Source organism: Hypanus sabinus, chromosome 10 (assembly GCF_030144855.1).
Source record: "Hypanus sabinus isolate sHypSab1 chromosome 10, sHypSab1.hap1, whole genome shotgun sequence".
NCBI lineage: Eukaryota > Metazoa > Chordata > Chondrichthyes > Myliobatiformes > Dasyatidae > Hypanus > Hypanus sabinus.
The window spans coordinates 105,820,627-105,847,246 of record NC_082715.1 but is presented as its reverse complement, the minus strand read 5'-3'; the positions used below and the strand labels follow the sequence as shown (position 1 = coordinate 105,847,246).

General features: G+C 41.7%; 1 protein-coding gene and 1 long non-coding RNA gene across 3 annotated transcripts in view; one reads left to right on the top strand and one right to left on the bottom strand.

The window, feature by feature from the left end:
* Window positions 1-1,914: 1,914 nt before the first annotated feature.
* LOC132400932 (uncharacterized) lies at window positions 1,915-9,984 on the bottom strand. The gene is made up of 2 exons (XR_009514435.1): window positions 9,847-9,984; window positions 1,915-9,588 (listed from the first exon to the last, which is right to left on the bottom strand). It is a non-coding gene; the product is annotated as an uncharacterized LOC132400932 (long non-coding RNA).
* A 352-nt stretch (window positions 9,985-10,336) lies between these two features.
* LOC132400931 (ensconsin-like) overlaps window positions 10,337-26,620 on the top strand; it is a 151,365-nt gene continuing 135,081 nt past the window's right edge. Inside the window, exon 1 of one of the 2 annotated variants that reach the window (XM_059982507.1) lies at window positions 10,337-10,500. In XM_059982507.1, the coding sequence (XP_059838490.1) occupies window positions 10,377-10,500 (124 nt within the window). In that variant the 5' untranslated portion in view covers window positions 10,337-10,376. Of the gene's footprint in view, window positions 10,602-26,620 lie in introns of both variants that reach the window. The other variant, XM_059982508.1, reaches the window with a different exon arrangement.

Genomic DNA, 26,620 nt, shown 5'->3' with positions numbered 1-26,620 from the left:
TGACCGCTTTCAGCTGCCCTCCTGCGAGGGCAATCAGACACCGTGGAAGTGTCTGTGGTCATAACGGGGCCCCTGTCCCCAGGCGTAGCTCCTGAGGCACAAAAATATATGGGAGCTGGTAGTCCTCTATGTGAGAGATGTCCAGAATATCACGAGCCAGAACCCAAGAACGTTCCTCTGACACAAACGTCTCCCAGCCCAGGAGGTAATGTCGGGGGCATGGCAGGGTCCAAGATGCTAGGAGTTGCCGCACAGAATAGATGCATAAACCAAATGGAGAGTGAGGGGAGGGAGGGGTCACTGGCTCAAGCCGGAAAACATGGAATTCTGGGTGTATCTTCATAGAAGGTGGTAAGGTGCAGCCTATGGGAGGCTCTGTTGATAGCCTACTCCACTTTAAATGGTCCCATGTGGTATGGGCCAACTTACAGCTCACTACTCTCAAAAGAAGAACTCTAGATACACTAAAGGTCTTACCTCTAGTGGAGCTGATCAGCTAGGGAGCATATTGTTTTTGAGTGTGCACGAGAGAAACCGTGGCTGCCACCTGATTCTGGCTGTCTGTGGTGAGTTGCTGAAATGTCACTGCAAGTGCTGACACCTGTTCTTCCTGTTTGGACTGAGCTTACCACTCTGAAAGTAATTGTCACACCACGTAAGCCACTTCTACAAACCTAGCCTTCACTGACGGTAACTTCTATCCTACCTGACCAACTAACTTAAGGGCTGGGGATCAGCTGTTCTCTCTCCTGTGGGTCCATTTCAATGGTCGAGTCTTGCAGACTGAGTGTTCAGTGGTGGGAGAGACACAACAGCAGAATGAACAGTAACTGAGTTTTAGGAAGAACTGTGTGGAGCCAAAGGAAAGCAAGAAGCGCAAGGCCAATAGGGCCGCTAATGTAAACTCTCAAACTAAAAGCTTGCGTCATCATTGTGGCTCAGAGCAATAACTAAATACTAAAGAAATACCACTCCTTTGCAGTGTCAATTTAATTGTAATCTTCTTTCCCAGAACATAGACTAAGGTAAGCAGGGAGTGTTGCTATTGCTATGCTTTGGTCAAGACTTGACAAGACTGTAACAAAATGAAGGGTTAAGTACAACCACAAATAAACCCTAATTGGCTGGAATGTGCATTCTCACAAGCATGATTGCCGACAACTTATAGCTGCTTGCCTGTGAGGGTGCCCAGTCTGTGCATCAGTGTCCATGGTTGTGACATAACCACAACCACCCTCCTGTGTGCAGTGTGACCTTGGAGGTGGAGCAATTTCTTCTTAATCTTGCTGGCTTCAGCTTTCCAAGGTGTAGGAGCCACGCATCGGTTCTCTATCTGCATTGTAGTCTGTGTTTTGCATTTATTATATTAACTAGTCACTTGAGGGCGGAGTGGCAAAGGTGAAGGGAATAAGTTACGTCTTCATGCTTTGTTCATTGCTGTCTGTAGTAGCTGTGGACTGGTGTATGTCGTATCATTTAATAATATTCAATACCGCTCAGTTACACTCAGACACACTTCAGTTTCGTTGCTTCAGGACTGTGTGTTTGCTAATAAAAGATCGAATACATATCCTTGACTTTTGGAGCAATAATTATTGGAGTGGGGGTGCATCCTGCAGGTATAACAAATCTGTAGGGTCACTGGCAAATGCAATTGTTTTGGTTTGGTTTGGTTTGGGAGCTACACAAGAATTCCTTGACACCCAGTGAGTTCAGAAGTTTCTTTGATCCTTTGGCATTTGCAGTAATTACATAATCCTGTTATGTGAATATGCGTCACTTGTTCAGAAGTCATGTGAGCAAGATGTTATGAGATTAAATCTCTAAGAGTGCATCCAGCCAGAGATGGCAGCCTTGTCTAGGTAATGCTTCAAACTCCATTCTCTAGAATAATGCATATAAATACTGACTGGGTTCAAAGTTCAAAGTAAATTTTATTATCAAAGTTCATACATGTCACCATATACAACCCTGAGATTCATGTTTTGTGGGCATACTCAATAAATCTCTAGAATAGCAACTATAACAGGATCAATGAAAGATCAACCAGAGTTCAGAAGACAATAAACTGTGCAAATGCAAATATAAATAATAGCAATAAATTGCAAGAACCTGCACGTTGGCAAACTTCTATAGATGTGTAGTGGAAAAAGTGCTGACATCCTGCATCATGGCCTGATATGGGAATACCAGTCCCTTTGAGCAGAAGGCATAGTAGTGGATAATGGATTCGGCCCAATACATCATGGATAAAACCCTTCCAACCACTGAGTACATTTACATGACATGTTGCCGTAGAAAAGCAGCATCCATCATCAAAGATCCTTACCCAGGCCATGCTCTTTTCTCACTGCAGCCATTAGGCAAAAGGAACAAGTGCCTCAGGTCTCACACCACCAGGCTCAGGAACAGTTACTACTCCTCAACCATCAGACTTTGGAACAAAAGGGGATACCTACACTCATTCTATTTCTGGTGTTCCCACAACCAATGGTCTCACTTTAAGAATGCTTTATCTTGTCAGTTAATGCTCTTGTTATTTATTGCTATTTATTTATATTTGCATTTGCACAGTTTGTTGTCCATTGATCCTGTTTACAATTACTGTTCTATGGATTTGCTAAGTATGCCCACAGAAAAAGATTCTGTAGGTTGTATGTGGTGTCATGAATGTAATCCAATAATAAATTTTACTTTGAACTATGGAGTTTCACCAGATTGGTTCTTGGGGTGTTGGGAAATGGAGGAGAATAGGTCTGTATTCTCTGGAGTTTGTTAGAAGAATGGACCTCATTAAAAAAGTGTGCAACTCTTTCATGGCTCAATCAGTAGGATGCAAAGAGCATTTTTCTCTTGGCTGTGGGTATATATCTGTTGGTCACTGTGTCAAGAGAAAGCTAAACCCTTTAGGACTGAAATGACATGTAATGTATTCACTCAAAACCAAAGGTTAGCTTATTGCCTCATGCAGAAGTAAATAATGTGCACTGATATAATGAAAAACTTACTTGCAGTAGAATCAAAGCCATTATCAGCATTCACAAAAACTACATTAAAGAATTTTATGATAAAGGACACAATTAGCTCCACAGTGCTCTAATACAGCTTGGGGCATAGGAGGTTGGAACTCAATTTCAATGTCATCTGTAAGGAGTCTGTAGGTCCTCCCCATGGAATGCTTTGGTTTTCTCTGGGTGCTCTGGTTTCCTCCCACAGTCCAAAGATGTACCTGTTAGTAGATTGATTAGTCATTGTAAGTCATTCCATGATTAGGCTTGGGTTAAATTGAGGGCTGCTGGGCAGTATGGTTTGAAGGGCCGATAGGGCCTATTCCACACTCTATGCCAATAAAAAAATAAATAAGAACACAAAAAAAACATTTTAGTGCAAAAAGATTATAGTGGTCAGAGTGTTGTTCTACCATTGTGAGTAGGATTGTGCTAGTTGACTCAAGAGCTACATGATTGAAGGGAGTAGGGTGTTCTTCAGCCTGGTGGTATGGGGATTTCGGGCTTCTGTTCATCCTGCCGGATGATGAATCATTAGAACTTTCCACTCTGGGTGCTAGGATACAGAGCTCTTTCAGAAAAGAGACTGTAAAATTCTGATTCAGATTCATTTATTTATCATGCATATTGAAACATACAGTGAAATGCAGCATTTGCATTAATAACCAACACAACCCTAGGGTGTGCTGGATCCAGTGCACAAGCTTTTGCACTTGAAGTTGATGCATTTTGGTGCTAACATAGCATGCGCACAATGTTCAGCAGAACAACACAGAATACAAGCAACAAAACACCACCAAAATAAGTTCCTTTTCTCCCTCCCACGCACCCATACACATTGAGAGTCCTCCCACCACAGAAAGCGGCATCCATCTCCAGGCCAGCCATCAGGCTTTGGCTTGCAATTGATCTTCAAGCTTTGAGCTTCAGTATCGACCCCTGAATTAGCCGAAGATGAGATCCCAAACTCCGGGCTTGCTGACTCATTGACCCTCATGCCTTCTGTTCACATGGACATCCAATCCCAGGACCCACCAATCTGGGACAGCCCAGCATCCATAAGACCATAACATATAGGAGCAGCTGTAGGCCATTCTGCTCATCGAGTCTGCTCCACCTTTCAATCATGGGCTGATCCAATTCTTCCAGTCATTCCCACTCCCCTGCTTTCTCCCCATACCATTTGATGCCCTGTCTAATCAAGAACCTATCTATCTCTACCTTAAATGCACCCAATGATTTGACCTCCATAGCCGCTGGTGACAACGAATTCCACAGATTTACCACCCTCTGACTAAAGTAATTTTTCCGCATCTCAGTTCTAAAGGGGCGTCCTTCAATCCTGAAGTTGTGCCGTCTTGTCCTAGACTCCCCTAGAATGGGAAATAACTTTGCTATATCTAATCTGTTCAGGCCTTTTAACATTCAGAAAGCTTCAATGCGATCCCCCCTCATGAACTCTAGGGAATACACCCCAAGAGCTGCCAGATGTTCCTCTTACAGTAACCCTTTCATTCCTGGAATCATTCTTCTGAATCTTCCCTGAACCCTCTCCAATGTCATATATCCTTTACAAAATAAGCCCAAAACTGCACTCAATAGTCGAAGTGTGGTCTCACAAGTGCCTTATACAGCCTCAACATCAAGTCCTTGCCCTTATATTCTATACTTCTAGAAATGAATGCCAACATTGCATTTGCCTTCTGCACCACCAACTCAACCTGGAGGTTAAACTTTAGGGTGTCCTGCACTAGGACTCCCAAGTCCCTTTGCATCTCTGCATTTTGAATTCTCTCCCCATCTAGATGATAGTCTGCCCATTTAATTCTTCCACCAATGTTCATGACCATACACTTTCCAACATTGTATTTCATTTGCTATTTCTTTGCCCATTCCCCTAAACTATCTAAGTCTCTCTGCAGGATCTGTTTCCTCAACACTACCTGCTTCTCCATCTATCTTTGTATCATCAGCAAATTTAGCCACAAATCCATTAACCCTATAATCCAAATCATTAACATACATCGTAAATAGCAGCGGTCCCAACACCGACCCCTGTGGAATTCCACTAGGAAGCCAGCCAGAATAGGATCCCTTTATTCCCACTTTCTGTTTTCTGCCGATCAGCTCCACCCATACTAGTAACTTCCTTGTAATTCCATGGGCTCTTATCTTACTAAGCAGCTTCATGTGCAGCACCTTATCAAAGGCCTTCTGAAACTCCAAGGACACCACATCTATTAATCTCCTTTGTCTACCCTGCTTGTGATTTCCTCAAAAAATTTCAGGAAACCATGCTGGCTTTGGCCTATCTTGTCATGTGCCTCCAGGTACTCTGTAATCTCATCCCTAACAATCCATTCCAACAACTTCCCAACCACTGATGTCAGGCTAACAGGTCTATAGTTTCTTTCTGCTGCCTCCCACCCTTCTTAAATAGCAGAGTAACATTTGCAATTTTCCAGTCATCTGGCACATTGCCAGAATCTATCAATTCTTGAAAGATCATTGTTAATGTCTCCTCAATCTCTCCAGCTACTTCCTTCAGAACCCTAAGGTGCATTTCATAAGGTCCAGGAGATTTATCCACCCTCAGACCTTTAAGCTTCCTGAGCACCTTCTCAGTCATAATTTTCACTGCACAAACTTCACTTCTCTGACACTGTTGAATGTCCGGTATATGCAGATGTCTTCCACTGTGAAGACTGATGCAAAATATGCATTCAGTACCTCTGCCATCTCTGCAGCTCTCATTACAACATCTCCAGCATCATTTTCTATTGGTCCTATACAGTATCTACCCTCAACTCTCTTTTACCCTTTATATACTTAAAAAATATACTTAAAAATATACTTTTAGTATCTTTTTTGATATTAGTCACCAGCTTCCATTCATAATTCATCTTTTCATTCCTAATGACCTTCTGAGTTTCCTTTTGATAGTTTTTAAAAGCTTCCCAATCCTCTATCTTCCCACTAGCTTTGGCTTCCTTGTATGCCCTCTCTTTTGCTATTACTTTGGCCCTGACTTCATTTGTCAGCCATGACAGTGTCCTTCTTCCATTCGAAAATTTCTTCTTATTTGGAATATATCTGTCTTGCACTTACTCATTTTTCACAGAAACTCCAGCCATTGCTTTTCTTCTGTCCTTCCTGCAAATGTCCCTTTCCAGTCAACCTTGACCAGTTCCCCTCTCATGACATTGTAATTTCCTTTATTCCACTGAAATACCGACACATTGGAATTTAGTTTCACCTTCTCAAATTTCAAAGTGAACTTGATGATATTGTGATCACTGTTCCCAAAGGGTTTCCTTCACCGTAAGCTTTCTTATCACCTCTGGATCATTGCAGAACACTCAATCCAGCACAGCCGATTCCCCTAGTGGGTTCAACAACAAGCCATTTTAAAAAGCCATCCCTTGGACATTCCATAAATTATTTCAACATGTGCAAAAGAGGACTCCTGATGAAGGGTCTTGGCCCGAAACGTTGACTGCTCCTTTCAACAGATGCTGCCCAACCTGCTGAGTTCATCCAGCTTTTGTACGTGTTGATTTGACCACAGCATCTGCAGTGTACTTTGTGCTTACTATAAATTCTTTCTCTTGAGGTCCAGTACTGGCATGGTTTTCCCAATCCACTTTCACATTAAAATCCCCAAGGATTATCATGACATTGCACTTTTGACACACCTTTATCTCCTGCTGTAATTTGTAATCCACACCCTGGCTCCTGTTTGGAGGCCTGTATACAACTGCCATTAGGGTCCTTTTACCCTTGCCATTTCTTAACTCAACCCATAGAGACTCTACACCTTCCGATCCTATGTCATCCCTTTCTAATGATTTAATATTATGTCTTATACCCAGGGCCGCACCACCCCCTCTGCCTACTAACCTATCTTTCCAATATGCCGTATATCATTGGACATTCAGCTCCCAATGGCAGCCATCCTTTAGCCAAGTTTCAGAGATGGCCTCAATGTCATACTTGCCAATCCACGATGTCCTTCATCACATATCCACATCAATGACCATTGAGCATGGAGTGGAGGTCTGGACTTTGACATTCTTTGTTCCATGCCCACATTGCTAGCCTTCGAACACAGAGTGTAGAACGGAGTCCTAAACTCCAGCCTAACCCGGAACTCCTCAACATTGCCTTCCCTAAACTCTAATTTGACTTTTAACTCCCCTATGTTCCCATCCCTAATCCCTAACTCCCCTCTCTGTCTCCAAAACCATCCCAATGAACTTAAAAATACAACTAGGTATGAACCACGATTACAGTTCAGCAGCATTTTGACCAGATTTCTAGATATTAATGGAAAGAATAGGACACTAGGATGATGAGGAACAAAAGATCATGATGAATGGTGGAACAGACATGGAGCACAGATGACCCAATTCCTCTCATAATTCTTGTATTCTTACAATAGAGCTATATTGTTATTGTTTGTGAACTGATCCCTGTGCCACAGAAGCTGAATGCTAGTTCTCTGATACCCCCTCAAAGCTTCCTCTGGACCATGCTCCTTCTAATGAATATCAGACTTTGTTGTGTCCCAGACAGTAACTGACTTCATCTCATGGTGTCATAAAGTCGCACCACACTTAAACAAATCACTGAGTCGGCATCTACCGTCAAACACACTTTTACACTATCCCACAGTAATCCCATTTAGTTTCTGCCACCTTCTTTATTCATCCACATTCTACTGCCCAACTCTATATACTAGGAACATTTTCTGTTTTTTCCAATCAGTATGGAAACACATTTTCTTAAAAGGCACAATGACTTTCTTTTTGCCAGCGAGCTCCTGAATTCTGGAGGCAACAGTGACACTGCTTGAGGGATTTTGGCAATAAGGAAGCAGGAACTAATTAACAAGCCAACAAATCTCTACAAAGCAGCTGGAAGAGTGATTGAATAATTATAGATGAATTAATTTATTAATTCATTCATTCATTATAGATTTTACTGAGAAACAAATGATTGAATTTAAAAATGCTGCAATTAGGAAAACAAATCTGATTTTTGGAAAGAAATCCAGCTCCTTTTGCAGCAAGGGTTTCGGACCTGCTCAGGAGAATACTCCTTTCTATCTACAGTCAAACAAGACGATGCTGTTGTTCGCAATCTATCGATGTGAACGGCGACAGCGGTAAACTAAACAGCAAGACAACCGTTTCATTGTTTAAAACCAATCTTGCACGTTAAAGGGAATTCGTCACTTTTTCGTTCTGCAGACATAATGATTATTTGTACAGTAATCTACTTAGGTTTGTAAACAATCTGCACGCACCTTTTTTGAAATCAACAGACTACTGAAGCGACTACAGCTAAACCACCTGCTATATAATAGCTCTCACTTTTATAATAAAACAATCAATTTATTGCAATGGTTGTCACTTCACTTTAGAAGGCTGGGAATACCGAGAACGAAAGGAGGAGGCGCGATGCATTGATAGAGGTGCATAGTGAAGCCCAGGATATATAATTGGGAAGACTGCAAAAAAAGAACAGGAAAAATAAGCGTGCTCTCCATCTCAACCAACGTAATAAAATACGACAGTTTAGTCGGAGAACGTGGTTGCCGGGTTTTCTACTTGCCAGCAGCGATTCTCAACCCAACTCCACCGAAAGACTGTTCAGGTGCTTCTTTCGCCTTTTGGGACTATGCGACGAAACACAAGTTTGCTGATGATATTATTTACTGGGACAGAAGAAAAAATAAACGGCATTCCTCCGCCAGTGGATTCTTGATCGTTTTAAAAATAACCGTGGGAAGGAAATTGTAGCCCAATGTGTAAGCCAGAACCAGCGCAAAGTACTGGAACTAAATAGCGACAAAAACGGCCAGAGGTTCTGATGGGCAGTATTGAATGCAATACAAGTCTTACCTCTCGTGTCGCTAGTTAACACCTTTATTTTATACCTGAGAAATAGAAGTAAAGTCTGGATAAGCATTGATTTAAATACCGCATGTTAAAGGCGGAGTTTCTATCTCTGACTTACGTTATGCAGATTTTAATAAATATTGGAGTTTATTTTGTGATCCGGTGATTGCACTCGAGACTCATTAAGAACTCCGTTGCCAAATGTAAATCAAGCATATTTTAAATAGAATGTGGCTGAACCTTTTGTGTTCATTTAACTATTCAAAGTAACGACACAGTCTTTAATACTTGTTGTTATCTCTGGTGTCACTTCGAGAACTTGATTGATAAAATAAATAACATATATAGAAAGTTAGGTTGATTTAAGGTTAAATGCATCGACCTGAAATGATCTCTCCACCACCGCTCTCTGACCGGAGTACTTTCAGTATTTTCACAAACAAGAGGAAATCTGCAGATGCTGGAAATCCAAGCAGCACACAAAAATGCTGGAGGAACTCATCAGATCAGGCAGCGTCTATGGAAAAGGTACAGTCGATGTTTCAGGCCGAGATCCTTCCTCAGGATATTTCCAGTATTTTGTTGTTTTATGCTGGTACGGTATTTAAACGGTTTAATCAGCTTGTCCTCTAACTGATGTACAGTTCGTTGTTTCTTGTTCTGAAAATAGTCTGCCGCTGTGTATTAAAAAAGATAATAAATTGTGATGTTAACAAGTTAATCGTACTCCACTACAGAGAACGCAACTAAATAGTATTGTGGTAAGTTATGATTCTTAAAACATTGCGCACCACTGTATAGTATATCGTACTTGTGGGGATGTTTTTAAGCTGCTGCATGATCCGTTTATTGCGTGCGACAGCGGTTATTACATGTGTAACACGTTAATGATTCTCGTAGCGTCTGTCCGGAGCCCCGCGACGTGAACTGTTTACCTCGGTGATGATGGACGGCTTGCGATGTCAGCTGGAGCTGTGTGACCCGATGCAGACGAGGCCGCTGTCTCCTACCTGGCGCAGACCAAGGCGGGGCCTGCGCTGCCACTGGTGATGGCCGGCTTGCGATGTCAGCTGGAGCTGTGTGACCCGATGCAGACGAGGCCGCTGTCTCCTACCTGGCGCAGACCGAGGCGGGGCCTGCGCTGCCACTGGTGATGGCCGGCTTGCGATGTCAGCTGGAGCTGTGTGACCCGATGCAGACGAGGCCGCTGTCTCCTACCTGGCGCAGACCGAGGCGGGGCCTGCGCTCCCACTGGTGATGGCCGGCTTGCGATGTCAGCTGGAGCTGTGTGACCCGATGCAGACGAGGCCGCTGTCTCCTACCTGGCGCAGACCGAGGCGGGGCCTGCGCTCCCACTGGTGATGGCCGGCTTGCGATGTCAGCTGGAGCTGTGTGACCCGATGCAGACGAGGCCGCTGTCTCCTACCTGGCGCAGACCAAGGCGGGGCCTGCGCTCCCACTGGTGATGGCCGGCTTGCGATGTCAGCTGGAGCTGTGTGACCCGATGCAGACGAGGCCGCTGTCTCCTACCTGGCGCAGACCGAGGCGGGGCCTGCGCTGCCACTGGTTGAATTTCCCGCCGCCCCAAGGTGGGTTCGCCGGCTGCTGACGTCAGGAGTAATGGCGGAGGCGGAGGGAGTCGCGTCCCGAGTGGATGGCGGCGACGGCGGTGGTGCTTTTATGGATCAGGGTGAGAAAGCGGTGCGCGACGGCGGGAGGGCGAGGTGGTGGGGGCGGCTGACACACACCTGAAGCCGGTGGAACGGGCCCGAGAGAGGAGCGCCGGCCGTTTGGCTCGGGCGGCCTGTTGTCCACGTAACAGTGGCCGGAACCCGGAACCTCCGCCCGAGGAGCTGGCAGCGTGTACCTGCGCTACTCAGGACAAGTACAAAGTGTAACAAGTGGCTTCGGAAAGGGGAAACCAATTGAAATATTATAGTGCACAAATGCTAAGTTTTAGTTAACTCAGGCATCTTTCCAGCAGGACACCTTGTGATTTAATTAGTTTGAGAATAAAAACCGGAACGAGTTGGCTTTTTAATTACATCTTGTTTGGATCAGTTTTCGCAAATACTACTGATCGAATTAACTCATTTAAATTGCTGCTTGATAAGGAAGCTTGATTGTTGTATTTGATGGATAAAATTATAAGTTACTTCAAGTTTTCACAAATGGAGTTCTCTGATGTCTTCTATTTGTTCCGTGAAGATTATTACCCGTCTGTCTTAGATCTGTGTCATTCCTTTTGATTTGTTATTACCTAGCCCGGCTTAGGTTGGAGGGTGCGGCTGGATATGTATTTCATTTTGCTTGTTGTATCAAGCCTAGCTATGTACTGTACGAATCTATCAATACTTCGTACGTTTTTATATAAAACACAAGCAACCGAATCCATTTCTACCTAATCGATCTGAAACCGCATTATTTCGTACTGCGGTGTATTGCTGAAAGTTGGTGGTAAACAAGTTTCATAGGTTAAGGTTAATTACACTGTAAATAATTCCCACGTAACCCCTGTAGGAAATTGCAGACTTCAGAAAGTGTGCTAGATTTTGTGTGGTGTTTTGCTAATCGCAGGCGCAATGTAGTGAAAAAATGTCAAATTTCTGGAGGAACTCAGCGGCATAGGTAGTCTGTGGAGGTAAGTAATAGTCGATATTTGAGGTCGAGACCGTGCGGTATCCAGATTCTGGTTTGGACCCGAAATACAGTATCGACCATCCCTTTTCTTAGATGCAACTTGACTCGGTAAATTACTTCAGCAGTTCGTCTGCTCCATCTTCCAGTTTCTGTAGTTTACTATGTCAAGACAACTTTTTTCGATTCTAAGATCCTTTTTAGAGGTAAGATTTTTTTTGTGAAGAAACGTCGGGTACCTGGTATATGCGGAAGAGGAAATCTTGAATTTAAAAACTGCTGGGGCTCTCAGTATGGATGGACACCCACTATTACAATGTAGCATCGAGGGAAATCAGCAAAGACCTTCAGGTCGAAGACTCTTGGATGGGATATATTGTGCATGTCAATCAGCTCTTCCTCCATTTCCAACCGGAAAAAAAGTTGCTTTCCGCGAATAGCCAGTCTTTTCAAAGGATGCGACTATAAACCTACTGCAAATTTCCCTCTATTTGAACATTTTGGAGTACATTTTCGTTATAACTTGAGGGAGCAAATAATGCAGTTCTGAAAAAAAATGACGTGGTAATAGGCTTGTATTTAATATATGGTATAGTAATATCGTTTGTCAAATGTGTTTTCAACAGATGCACAGGTGAGCCGTTTGCGGTTCTTAGTCCACTTGGATTATCTGAGTATTTTAACCTTTGGCATTTGACAAGTCAATATTGCCAACTGAAGCTGGTTCCAGATCTTAAATCATAGTTTTAATATTAAGGACTTAAACTATTAAAAACTTGTTCTGCCATGGTCAATGTCGGGGATTTTTTTTTAAGCTCTTCAGTACTTATTTGAAATTTTATTGCATCTTTACAGGAGATGATTTTAAAATGAGATCCATTCATCTACTCCTTAAATGCTTTGCACTTCTTGTCTTTTTGAGCCAAAGAGGAACACAATTCCTCTTCCTCCTCCTTGCACAAAAAAATCTAATTGATAAAAAGATGTGCGCATCTTGCAGCATGATTGGCTATTTATTTGAACAACTGTTGCTTTATTTAAAATGTTTCCGGTAGTGCACTATAAAAGAAATTACGTGAGAGTTTGTATGGAGAAGATAAAATTACAAATTAAAATTGTTGTGTGTGTAAAGCTGGTGGAAAAATAGGAAAGAAAAACTGGAAGTACAGGGAATACGGGAGATAAGAAATTCCGTTGATAATTCAACCCCCCCCCCCCCACCCCCAATCTTTCTGACTTGTATGCGTAAGCTCGATCACATTGTACATCGTAACTGTTGTGGTATTCTGTGATTGAAACCTGAGCTATCTATTTGATTTCTTGTTAGTACTCATTTCACTGCTTGTGCTCATCCACGAGATTGAAACATTTTCTACTGTATTAAAGATTTATCAATATGTTTGATCCTCAACTTTTTCAAGAGAGTAGTGATGACAGTGATAGGTTTAATTGATTATTTTTTGGTATTCTCACCAACACCTCCAGATGATTCTTAAATAACATGTTACCACAAATTGCACTTAGCAATCTTTTGACAAATTGAACTTCTGTTTTTCATTTTATCTCTGCTAATGATAGAGGGTCTTGGCCCAAAACATTGACTGTTCACTCTCCTCCTGACTGATTTGCTGAGTCCCTCAGGCACATTTTGTGTATTGAATAAGTCCTGGTGGCCTTACTCTGTAATTTTACAATTCTACCTGTTTTTAAATAGACAGGAATCTTTAGGCTTCTGGCTTTTCTGGCTTCTCATGAAAGAGAACTGGAATGCTATTTCACTATAGTGTCGCAATTAAGGTGTTTCAGTAGAAATGCAGAACATGTTTAAATAACTCCTGTCACATCCTAGGATCCCTTTAGAAAAATGATTTGCAGTTGTTTTATCATTTCAGGATGTCAATGTCCCAGTGTACTTCAGGGCAATTTTTATATAATAAGCTTATAGGAAATAGCCAATTTGTGAACAAGATCCCACAAGTAGCAATATGATTGAGCTGAACCTTTTCCTCCACTCTTATTACTTTTGATGTATAAATATTACCCAGGACATCAACATTCCTAAACAATACAATACAGTGCTTCTCCACTTCTCTATGATTATATCATCTGCTATAAAGTTCCTAGATTGAAATTTTAAGCTATATTTTTTTTTTAAACCCAGTATGTTACTTAGAATTTCACCTAGTGTTGCCAGACCAAGAGGTCATTGTGAGGGAGGGATACTGGGTGGAATATATGAACACTGGAAATGGAAGAAGGACTGTTTCATAATTCTAAGGTCATGAGTGACATCAACCATGCTATTTTTCAGCATTATTCCCACATCCCTTGAATCCTTTTTAAATATCTAGACATCAAAAAGGGTGTAGTGCTTTCCCCACATGCAAGATGAATAAACTCTTCTGGGACTTCCAGCCAGGTACAAGTTTTGATTTTAATTGATGTTTCAATGACAAACTCTGTTATCATGAGGAATGAAGATCAAACATTGGTTAAAATCGATACCTGTATCCGATTGGAAACCCAAGATGAGTTTATTTGCCTAGAAATCATTTTGAATGTTGTATTCAGTGATGGAGCCTTCACAGCTTTGTCAGATAGAGATGTACCTTTGGAATTCATGCTGTGCATGAAAAATTTCTCATCATCTGTCATTGCTGCTTATTCTAAAACAGTGCGCTCTGTACTAAGACTCCTGTTTGAGTGCAAATGTCTTCCCTGTATCTAGCATGTCATTACCTTCAGGAATTTTGTACATTTTCATAATCTCTCTTCTCAGCTTAAAAAAAACAGCCCTAATTAACGATCTCGTTGAATGGCAGGCCGTCATTCTGGAGCCAGACTAATGAATCTGCTCTAGACTTCCTCTTGAGTAAAGAGACTGAAACTATATATAATATTCAGTCATAATCAGGCTGTGCACAATTACAATAAGGCTTCCTTACTGCTTTATTCAAATACTCTCGTGATAAAGGCTCACATGCCATTTGCTATTTTAATAATTTGCTGCACCTCCGTTTTGGTCTTAAGTTACTTGTGCACAAAGCACAATTGATCATCAGTGCTATCCAATCTCTCACCATTTTAACACTTTGCTTTTCTGTTTTGTGCCCCCAAAATAGATGATATCCCTTCAAACCACATTATTTTCCACCTGCTATATTCCCAGTCATAGCTTTACTATAATCCCCTTTACTTTAAGCCTCTCTACAAATTCCATTTAATTTAGTAATGGCAGATTTGGAAATAGGACATTTGGTTCCTCTCCACCAAATAGCTGATGTGAGAAGGCAGGGCTCATGAGGTGATGTCTACAGTACCCCACTAATTACAACCTGTCAATCCCAAAGCAATCTTTATATTCACACCTTTTGTCTGCAAAGCAACTCTCAATACATATAGTGTCCTCACTTTCTTGTGCTGTAACCATGTTGATCCTTATTTGTGGGAGTTTATCAAATGCCTTTTTAAAAAAAAATCAAATTCAACACATCCACAGTTCCCTTAATCTATCCTATGAGTTGCATACCCAAAGAAGTCCAACAGAATGGTCAAATGTGATTCTTCTTTCATAAACCAACATTAATTCTGTTCAATCTTATTATTTATTCCAAGATGTTCTGTTATCGTTTCCATCATTTTTCCTATCACCAATGCTAGCAGTGAAAGACAGATAGAACTACAGAAGATTCTGGCTCGGGTACACAATCACAAATTGCTGATCACTGTCACATTCTTGGTGTGAGGTGAATGACAAAGTAGAGCAGATAATAGTATTTATTGTGAAAGCTGAGCTGAAAAGTTAGTGTATTCCTTTTAAACAAAAGATTTCCTGTCGGGCTTCTATCTGGGTACAGGTATTAATGACAAATTCTGCCATCTCCGTCAGGATGATGCCTTGGCATGTCTAGTCTAGAGGTATTTGTACCCCCATCATCCGTCCATCCTGATTGGTTAGTCCTCATCCAGTCAGATTTCCACTGTCTCACTTGTTTACAATCAAATTCCAGTTCTTAACTTGGAACAAGAACTTCATTTTTGTTAAAATTCATTTCCTCTAGTTTTATGTCAATGGCTTCCTTCACCTGGTGGACCCAAAAGCCATTGGCACAGCACATTACTGCCATGTATCCATGTTTCACACACCCATCACTCTGTGTGGAAAAACTTACCCGGACGTCCCTTAGGTGCTTATATAAATAGGTGCCTATTTCCAAGCACCTTAAAACTATGCCCCCTCATTAGCCATTTCTACTGCTGCTGCCAATTTTTCCAGGTAGCCCAAATGGATAAACCTCCTGTACTCCTTGATGCGGGTTTCTACCATATGTCCTGTCTGGCTGATATACGCTGCACTATATTCACAGGGAATCCTGTAAATGCCAGATGTTCTGAGTACCAGGTCACCTTTGACCTACATAAACTGTGGTTTGAGTTTCCTTGCAGGCTTGTGGATGTTATCAATCTGGTATTTCCTCAGTTTCCTGGGGATCTTTCTGGAAACCATGGAGACATAGGGAAGACAGGTGGTAACGATGGGTTCCACCTCATTAGATTTCCTGGTTTTCCATCAGCCTTTTTAAGGACCTGATTGATCTCCTTCACATAGTCGTCATTCTGTAGGAACATGCGTAATTATCTTATTTCCTCATGGAGACTTTCCAGGTCTGAAATAGTTTTCACATGGTTAATCAAATTAGAAAGAACTGTATGTTGGGAGGCGTGATGGTGGCTGTTATTGTTGAGTGTACAATGGCATGCAAAAATTTGGGCACAGCTGGTCAAAATTTCAATTACTGTGAATAGTTAAGTGAGTAGAAGATGAACTGATCTCCAAAAGTCATAAAGTTAAAGATTAAATATTCTTTTCAATATTTTAAGCAAGATTAGTGTATTATTTTTGTTTTGTGCAATTTTAGAGTGAAAACAAGGAAAGGAGCACCATGCAAAAGTTGGGCACCCCAAGAGATTTGAGCTCTCAGATAATTTTTACCAAGGTCTCAGACCTTAATTAGCTTGTAAGGGCTATGGCTTGTTCACAGTCATCATTGGGAAAGGCCAGGTGATGCAAATTTCAAAGCTTTATAAATACCCTGACTCCTCAAACCTTGTCCCAACAATCAGCAGCCAGGGGCTCCTCTAAGCAGCTGCCGAGCACTCTGAAAGTTAAAATAAATGATGCCCACAAAGCAGGAGAAGGCTATATGAAGATAGCAAAGTGTTTTGAGGTAGCTGTTTCTTCAGTTCTTAATGTAATTAAGAAATGGCAGTTAACAGGAACGGTGGAGGTCAAGTTGAGGTCTGGAAGACCAAGAAAACTTTCCGAGAGAACTAATGGTAGGATTGCTAGAAAGACAAATCAAAACCCCCGTTTGACTGCAAAAGACCTTCAGGAAGATTTAGCAGACTCTGGAGTGGTGGTGCACTGTTCTACTGTGCAGCGACACCTGCACAAATATGACCTTCATAGAAGAGTAATCAGAAAAAAACCTTTCCTGCATCCTCACCACAGAATTTAGTGTCAGCAGTTTGCAAAGGAACATCTAAACAAGCCTGATGCATTTTGGAAACAATTCCTGTGGACTGATGAAGTTAAAATGGAATTTTTTGGCCGGAATGAGCAAAGATATGTTTGAAGAAAAAAAGGTGCAGAGTTTCATGAAAAGAACACCTCTCCAACTGTTAAGCACAGAGGTGGATCGATCATGCTTTGGGCTTGTGTTGCAGCTAGTGGCACGGGGAACATTTCGCTGGTAGAGGGAAGAATGAATTCAATTAAATACCAGCAAATTCTGGAAGCAAACATCACACTGTCTGTTTTTTAAAAAAAATGCTGAAAGTGAAAAGAGGATGGCTTCAACAACAGGATAATGATCCTAAACACACCTCAAAATCCACAATGGACTACCTCAAGAGGTGCAAGCTGAAGGTTTTGCCATAGACCTCACAGTTCCCTGACTTAAACATCACAGAAAATCTGTGGATAGACCTCAAAAGAGCAGTGCATGCAAGACGGCCCAAGAATCTCACAGAACTAGGAGCCTTTTGCAAGGAAGAATGGGCGAAAATCTCCCAAACAAGAATTGAAAGACTTAGCTGGCTACAGAAAGCATTTACAAGCTGTGATACATGCCAAAGGGAGTGTTATTAGGTACTGACCATGCAGGTTGCCCAAACCTTTGCTTAAAATATTAAAGAAATGTGTCATCATTAACTTTATGCTTTTTGGAAATCAGGTCATCTTTTACTCGCTTAGGTATTCACAGTGACAGAAATTTTGACCGGGGTGCCCAAACTTTTGCATGCCACTGTATAAGCAAGGTGGTGCTTCAGCACTGCTGGCCCACCACCTTGAGGGAGTCTTGATCATAAGTGGGCCAAAACTCCTGAAGACAGGTGGCAGATCAACTGATGATTCCACTGATGATAGCACAGGACAGTTAACATCTTAGTCCACGTGTATTTTCAATTCTAGGCCAGATGGGGGACAAGGTGGAAACCTGCATCAAGGAGCACAGGAGGTGTATCTGTTTGGGTTATCCAGAGAAGTCGGCAGTGAGCAGAACATTGCATTTGCAATTGCCATAGGATTGACTTTGACACAAAATTACTGAGTTGTGCCAATGGCTTTTGGAACTGCCTGGTAAAGGAATTAGCTGTGTGATGTGGTGTCCCTACAGAAACTTGTTCTAATGCAGTAAAGTATTCTTAAGAGTTTTATGGGAATCTTATTAAATCCAGATGAATACACAAGTAAAAGAAATTAGACCCTTCACCAAAACACAAAGTATGTTTAAAAGTGCGTAGGATGGGGGAGAGAAGTAGGGGGAAGAAGTCTGGGCATGAGCAGCTTAAGGTATGGCTGCAAATAGGAGAACTAAATTAAGGCTAGGCTTAAAGGTAGAGCAGTGGATGTTTGGAAGGCAAGAAGAGGTTGTAGTGAAATATGGTTCAAACACATGGATGCATTTGTAAGCAAGGCTAAGAATATTAAAACCAGGCAGAGCTAAACTGAGAACCAATATACTGTATGTCCACAAGCATGAAAATGGAAGGTTCAGGAAAGGAGTAGCCGGATCTTGGATGTGGTGAGAAAACGGTCCAAGAATGCACTGGAATTGCTAAATCTGGAGCTAGAATGCTTAAGCAGAAACAAACCTTCATTGTAATGGAAGCAGAAGTAGGTGATCTAGGTGAAGAAGCAGGTACTGTCCTTATCCGCGAATTCAACCAACCGCAAATCACAAAACCTGGAGGTGCTTGTCCAGCACTTGTTGTTCGAGCATGTACAGACTTTTTCTCTTGTCATTATTCCCTAAACAATGCAGTATAACAACTATCTTATATAGCATTTACATTGTGTTAGGGTCAGTGGGACGAGGTGAGAGTAAGCATTCGGCACGGACCAGAAGGGCCGAGATGGCCTGTTTCTGTGCTGTAATTGTTATATGGTTATATTATAAGTACTCTAGAGATGACTTAAAGTTTACGGGAGGATGTGCGTAGGTTATCATGGATCGGGATCGAAAAAAATCGGAAGTTCTCTTACTAAGTAAGTCGGAACAGGTACATCCGGTATTATTTAGCTTCAGTTAGTCAAACGTTTGTCTTGGTATATAGTGTATATTTTACCTTTCTATGCATATAAAACTCTTAAGAACATATGTTTCAGTGCCGGGCTCGGGAACAGAAGTCCCCGAGTTCGATCGAATGACAGACCGCTCCCGAGTGTGCTGTCCATCCGTGCCGGGTTGATGTGGAGGATCAAAAACCCAAAACCCAATAGTTAAACCACTGCGTTGCTTAGTAATAATTGTAGCTTTCATCAGGGCACAGCCTTTCTCACTTTATCCTTTAAAATTGTTCCGATGGTTGACCGACGTAGTGTAACACTTTTCCATTGACCGATGGCGTTTCACCTCTTTCTGATTGCTTTATTATTTCCACCTTATTTTCAGTCGTGATGGTGATTATTTTCATGAACATAAACACTGCGGATTCAGAGTTCTGCTGCCGGGTCATAATGTCCACTGCACTGAGACAGGTTAAATAAGGGACTTGAGCATCCGCGAATTTTAGTATCTGTGAGGCTTCCTGGAACAAATCCCTCGCGGATAAGGAGGCCGACTGTACCTATCAGCTTGGGTCAAGTAGAATCTCTTGTCACTGTTAGTTTTCATTGTTTCAGGATGTTCTTTAAAACTTCACAACTAATGAATATTATTTGACAACTTATTGCATTTGGATTTATGTAAAGTCTAGTGAATTTCTTTTTGGGGGTAGAAAGACAGGGTAAACAGTGTTCCACAATTGATAGTAAGCCCATTGATTGAGGCACTATTGGTAGTTAGGCTCTGGCCAGAATACAAAAAAAAAACCCAACCCTTTACCAAATTGTCTCTCGAGCATTTAAAAAAAAATGTTTGTCAAGTTGGTATGAAAGGCCTCAGTTTCATGGCTACTTTTGATTCGCGTTTAAAATTACTTTGAAAATTGTCATTGAGAATATTAATAAACCGGCCTTGGGTCTGAGATTATTTTTTGGATGAGTTGAAGTGAAAAGAAGCAAATATTGTATGTAAATGCTATGTTGTCACTTTGCTTGGGAGTGGATTGTTATTGCTTGTTAGAAGAGATTTGGAATTCATAATCACTAAAAAGAGGTTTCAAAGTGACAAGCCTCGCAATCATGGTCAAAGTGTACTGGTCACCAATGAACAACCGGCTTTGAAATTAACTTCAAACTCTGGAGTAGGTTTACAACTTCTTTTATTGGTTGGTTTTCTGCAGTGAGTTTTATTATGGTTCAAAGTGTAAATAAAGCAAGGAAGTATCTTCAACTGTTTTTGTTAAAGTTCTTTTCAATATTTGTTTTATTGATTTCTTTGAAAAAAGAATAGAGTACAGGAGGATATATATCAATTATAATATTTTTGAATCACACTTGTAGTCTCATTACCCTGTATTCATGTGAATTAAATTGAATTGTAATATTGATCTTTGAATTTGTGACTGATCATGAGGGAAAGGAGAAACACAAACTAAAGCCCTTAAAACATTCTTTAGAACTTGTAAGGACAAGTACCGGGTAACTGTGTTAAACTGTGTCAATTTACCTAATTTAAACCGTAAAGATCCAGTTCCAATGAGTTTAAATAATATAAAAAGCTTGTTTACAGAAACATTTTATTCATTGCACTTGAAGGACAATTAAGTATTTAGTTTCTTCACTGATTTGTGCCATTCATTTTTGGAAAGGAGTACAGTTTGGAACACAACTCTAAAAAACAAAATCTAGTATATTTTAATGTGGGGCATCTTGTCTATATGGTTACCATGTAAAGGTAAAAAAGGGGAAGAACTTGTGGAGCAGAGGTACAGTACTGGAAATACAAATTTGTTTGACAACTTTGCATGTTGATGTATTATACAGTCCTAATATTCATCAACCTCATCTGAGATAAAACAGTATTTGAGTATAGTACTGTAACTTGAGAGCTAGGTTTTGAAGTTTAGCCTCACATGCACTTTACCAAATAGTCTGTAATTAGTGCAAGAGCACACTTGCGTGCAAAATTTTAAATTCCGTTTTATGAATGTAAAATTATTTTCCTTTATTCTAACTGTGTGCTTTGCTGAATTTTCAGCTTAGTATAGCTAGGTAGCCATTTTAGTAAAGTTATTGATTTATTAAGGTTTGATACTGTTGTGTAATTGGTTTAATATTGACATATACTGAGATACTACTGGATGCGTCATGTCAAACATAAGTACATCATGGTACTGTAAAAGGAAAAGCAAAAACAATGTAGAATATAGTCTTACATTTAGGAAGATAGTGGCAGGTAAACAAAGTGCAAGGGCCATGATGAGATAGATTGAAGTTGAATGGTTCATCTTTATCAGGTGGTGGTCTGTTCACTGAATTGGTAGCAGGATAAAAGCTGAACCTTTGCCTGGAGGTGTGTGTTTTCAAGCTTTTGTACCTTTTTGAAGTGGGGAGAAGTGAGATTGATGAGAATAAGAGGGGTATTGAATTATGTTGGCTGTTTCCCTGAGGAAGCAGGAAGTGTAGACGGACATTAGGGGGCAACGTTGATTTCCATGATCTACTGGGCTGTGTTCACAACTTTCCGGAATTTCTTGGACAGAGCACTTATAATTTCAAGCTGTGATTCATGTGGATAGGATGGTGCAGCTATTAAAATTGGGGAGGGTCATGGAGGGTATGCTGAGTGGTGCTGCTATGTTTTCTTTGCCATACTGTTATGCAGATGACCAGGAACAAGCTATTGGTGATATTCATATTTAGGAACTTGGTTCTTAACCATCTCCACAACAGCACCATTAATTCAGATGGGGAAATGTACTTTTTCACTTCCTGAAGTTTTTGAAATGTATTCTCAAGGAAATTGAAATACATGTTGTATTTGTCTTTGCATCAGTCTTTTAAAGCACACCCTTGGGTTAAGAATTGCTTCTGTTTCAGTTATTTCTTCAGCAGTTGATTGGGGCACAAATGCGTAAGCGCGTGGACGTCAGCCAGTGAGAACAGCGAGAAGAGTTTAAAAGGAGACAGATTAATAGAGCGGGTGACAGAGTAGGAAGGCTTTGGTTCAACAGGTCTTTGGCGATAACTGGTCGAGGCGAGGTAGGTTGCCTGAGTAGAATACAGACAGGAAGTGTATGTGTGAGGCTGGTGTTCTGTGGTCAGGGAGAGTGAGGAGGTGATAGAGAGGAGCTATTGGCAGATAGTCAAACTGGGGCCTGGGGAGACAGATCAATGGGTAACAGTCAGGAGAGGGAAGGGAAGGAGTCAGAGGCTAGAGAGCACCCCTGTGGCTGTACCCCTTGACAATAAGTACTCCTGCTTGAGTACTGTTGGTGGGGGAGAAGGGGGGAAACGGCCTACCTGGGGGAAGCAACAGTGGCTGTGGCTCAGAAGGGTAGGGAAAGGAAGGGAGTGGCAGCAGTGATAGGGGACTCTTTCATTAGGAGGTCAGACAGGTGATTCTGTGGATGCAGGCAAGAAGCATGGGTGGTAGTTTGCCTCCCAGGTGCCAGAGTCTGGGATGTTTCTGATCACATCCAAGATGTCCTGAATTGGGAAGAACAGCCAGAGGTTGTGGTACATATTGGTACCAATGACATAGATAGGAAAAGGGAGGAGGTCCTGAAAACAGACTACAGGGAGTTAGGAAGGAAGTTGAGAAGCAGGACCACAAAGGTAGACATCTCAGGATTACTGCCTGTGCCATGCTACAGTGAGTATAGGAATAGAGTGAGGTGGAGGATAAATGCATAGTTGATGAATTGCAGCAGGTGGCAGGGGTTCTGATTTCTGGATCTTTGGGACCTCTTTTGGGGTAGGAATGACCTGTACAAAAAGGATGGGTTGCACTTGAGTCCTAAGGGGACCAATATCCTGACGGTGTTTTGCTAAGGCTATTGAAGAGAGTTTAAACTAGGATTGCTGGGGGGTGGGAACCAAACTAAAGAGATAGAGGAAGAGGTGGTTGGCTCACAAGTATTATGAACAAAATGGATGAGCTTAGAGCGTGGATCAGTACTTGGAGCTATGATGTTGTGGCCATTACAGAGACTTGGATGGCTCAGGGGCAGGAATAATTAGTTTGAGTGCCAGGCTTTAGATGTTTCAGGAAGGACAGGGAGGGAGGCAAAAGATGTGGGGGTGTGGCACTGTTGATCAGAGATGCTGTCACTGCTTCAGAAAAAGAGAAAGTCATGGTGGGGGTGTCTACGGAGTCTCTGTGGGTGGAAGTTAGGAACAGGAAGGGGTCAATAACTCTTCTGGGTGTTTTTTTAAAATATATAGACCACCCAATAGTAACAGGGACATCAAGGAGCAGATAGGGGGACAGATTCTGGAAAGGTGTAATAATAACAGGGTTGTCGTGGTGGCATATTTTAATTTCCCAAATATCAATTGGCATGTCCCTAGAGCAAGGGGTTTAGATGGGGTGGAGTTTGTTAGGTGTGTTCAGGAAAGTTTCTTGACACAATATGTAGATAAACCTACAAGAGGAGAGGCTGTATTGATCTGGCATTGGGAAATGAACCTGGTCAGATGTCAGTTCTCTCAGTGCGAGAGCATTTTGGAGATAGAGTTGTGATCACTATCTCCTTTACCATAATTGGAGGGGGATAGGAACAGACAAGTTAGGAAAGCGTTTAATTGGAGTAAGGGGAAATATGAGGCTATCAGGTAGGGTGCAGGAACAGTGGTGAAAAAAGACTGTTGTAAATCTAGTCATGAAGAAAAGAGCTTACAAAAGGTTCAAAAATCTAGGTAATGATAGAGAGCTAGAAGATTATAAGACTAGCGGGAAGGAGCTCAAGAAAGAAATTAGGAGAGCCAGAAGAGGCCATGAGAAGGCCTTGGTGGACAGGATTAAGAACAACCCCAAGGCATTCTATGATTATGTGCAGAGCAAGACAATAAGACGTGAGGGAATAGGACCAGTTGAGTGTGACAGTAGAAAAGTGTGTATGAAACTGGAGGAGATAGCAGAAGTACTTAATGAGTACTTTGCTTTAGTATTCACTACGGAAAAGGATCTTGGCAATTGTAGGGATGACTTACAGTGGACTGAAAAGCTTGAGCATGTCGATATTAAGAAAGAGAATGTTCCGGAGCTTTTGGAAAGCATCAAGTTGGATAAGTCATCAGGACCGGTCTACTTTGGAAAGCAAGGAAGGAGATTGCTGAGCTTCAGGCAATGATCTTTGCATCATCAATGATGATGGGAAAGGTTCTGGAGGATTGGAGGGTTGTGCATGTCATTCCCTTGTTCAAGAAAGAGAATAGAGATAGCCCAGGAAATTATAAACCAGTGAGTCTTACATCCTGAGAGGCAGGATTTATGAACATTTGGAGAGGCATAATATGATTAGGAATAGTCAGTGTGGCTTTGTGAAAGGCAGGTTATGCCTTACAAGCCTGATTGAATTTTTTGAGGATGTGACTAAACACATCGAAGGTAGAGCAGTAGATGTAGTGTATATGGATTTCAGCAAGGCGTTTGATAAGGTACATCATGCAAGGCTTATTGAGAAAGTTAGGAGGCATGGGATCCAAGGGGACCTTGCTTTGTGGATTCAGAATTGGCTTGCTCACAGAAGGCAGTGATTGTAGACAGGTCATATTCTGCATGGAGGTCGGTCATCAGTGGTGTGCCTCAGGGATCTATTCTGGGACCCCTACTCTTCGTAATTTTTACAAATGACCTGGATGAGGAAGAGGAGGGATGGGTTAGTAACTTTGCTGGTGACACAAAGGTTGGAGGTGTTGTGGATGGTGTGGAGGGCTGTCAGAAGTTACAGCAGGACATTAATAGGATGCAAAAATAGGCTAAGAAGTGGCAGATGGAGTTCAATCCAGATAAATGTGAGATCGTTCATCAGGTTGACTCTGGTTAAGAAAGTATACAGTGCATTAGCCTTCATCAATCGTGGAATTGAGTTTAGGAGCTGAGAGGTATATAGGACCCCACTTGTAGGACTGTGCTCAGTTCTGGTCGCCTCACTACAGGAAGGATGTGGAAACTATAGAAAGGGTGCAGAGGAGATTTACAAGGATGTTGCCTGAATTGGGGAGCATACCTTATGAGAATAGGTCGATTGAACTCAGCCATTTTTTCTCGGAGCGACGGAGGACGAGAGGTGACCTGATAGAGATGGTTTTGATGATGAGAGGCATTGAGGGTGTGGATAGTCAGAGGCTTTTTCCCAGGGCTGAAATGGCTAGTATGAGAGGATCTTTTAAGAGACTCCTGGACAGGTATATGGAGCTCAGAAAAATAGAGGGCTATGGGTAGCCCTAGGTAGTTTCTCAGGTAAGGACATGTTTGGCACAGCTTTGTGGGCCAAAGGGCCTGTATTGTGCTGTGGGTTTTTTCTATGTTTCTTGGATGTTTGAGACCAATGTAGGATCTGCAGAACTTGATTGGATAATGAATTATAAATATAAGAGTTTCTATTGTTTCCGGAAATCTGGAGCAAGACACACAAAGAGCTCAGCAGATCAGGTAGCATCTATAGAAATGAATAAACAGCTGACTTTTCAGGCTGAGACCTTCCATCAATAGCAATAAAGCGCCCTTGGAAAGAATCAGAATCAAGTTTATTATCATGGGCATGTGACATGAAATTTGTTAACTTAGCAGCAGCAGTTCAATGCAATGCATAATCTAACACAGAGAGAAAAAAATAATAAATAAAATAAAATGAAATAATAAATAAACAAGTTAAATCAATTGCATATTTTGAATAATTATTTAAAAGTGTGCAAAAACAGAAATGCTGTATACTTAAAAAAAAAAAATGAGGTAGTGTCCAAAGCTTCAAAGTCCATTCAGGAATCGGATGGCAGAGGGGAAGAAGCTGTTCCTGAATCGCTGAGCATGTGCATTCAGACTTCTGTATCTTCTACCTGATGGTAAAAGTGAGAAAAGTGAATGCCCTGGGTGCTGGAGGTCTTTAATAATGGATGCTACCTTTCTGAGACACTGCTCCCTAAAGGTGTCCTGGGTATTTTGTAGGCTAGTGCCCAAGATGGAGCTGACTAGATTTACAACCTTCTGTAGCTTCTTTCGGTCCTGTGCAGTAGCCCCTCCATACCAGACAGTGATGCAGCCTGTCAGAAGCTCTCCATGGTACAACTATAGAAGTTTTTGAGGGTATTTGTTGACATGCCAAATCGCTTCAAACTCCTAATAAGGTATAGCCACTGTCTTGCCTTCTTTATGCTTACATCAATGTGTTGGGACCAGGTTAGATCCTCAGAGATAAATAGACAATAGGTGCCGAAGTAGACCATTCGGCCCTTCGAGCCTGCACCACTATTCTGAGATCATGGCTGATCATCTACTATCAATACCCGGTTCCTGCCTTGTCCCCATATCCCTTGATTCCCCTATCCATAAGATACCAATCTAGCTCCTTGTTGAAAGCATCCAGAGAATTGGCCTCCACTGCCTTCCGAGGCAGTGCATTCCAGACACCCACAGCTCTCTGGGAGAAGAAGTTTTTCCTTAACTCTGTCCTAAATGA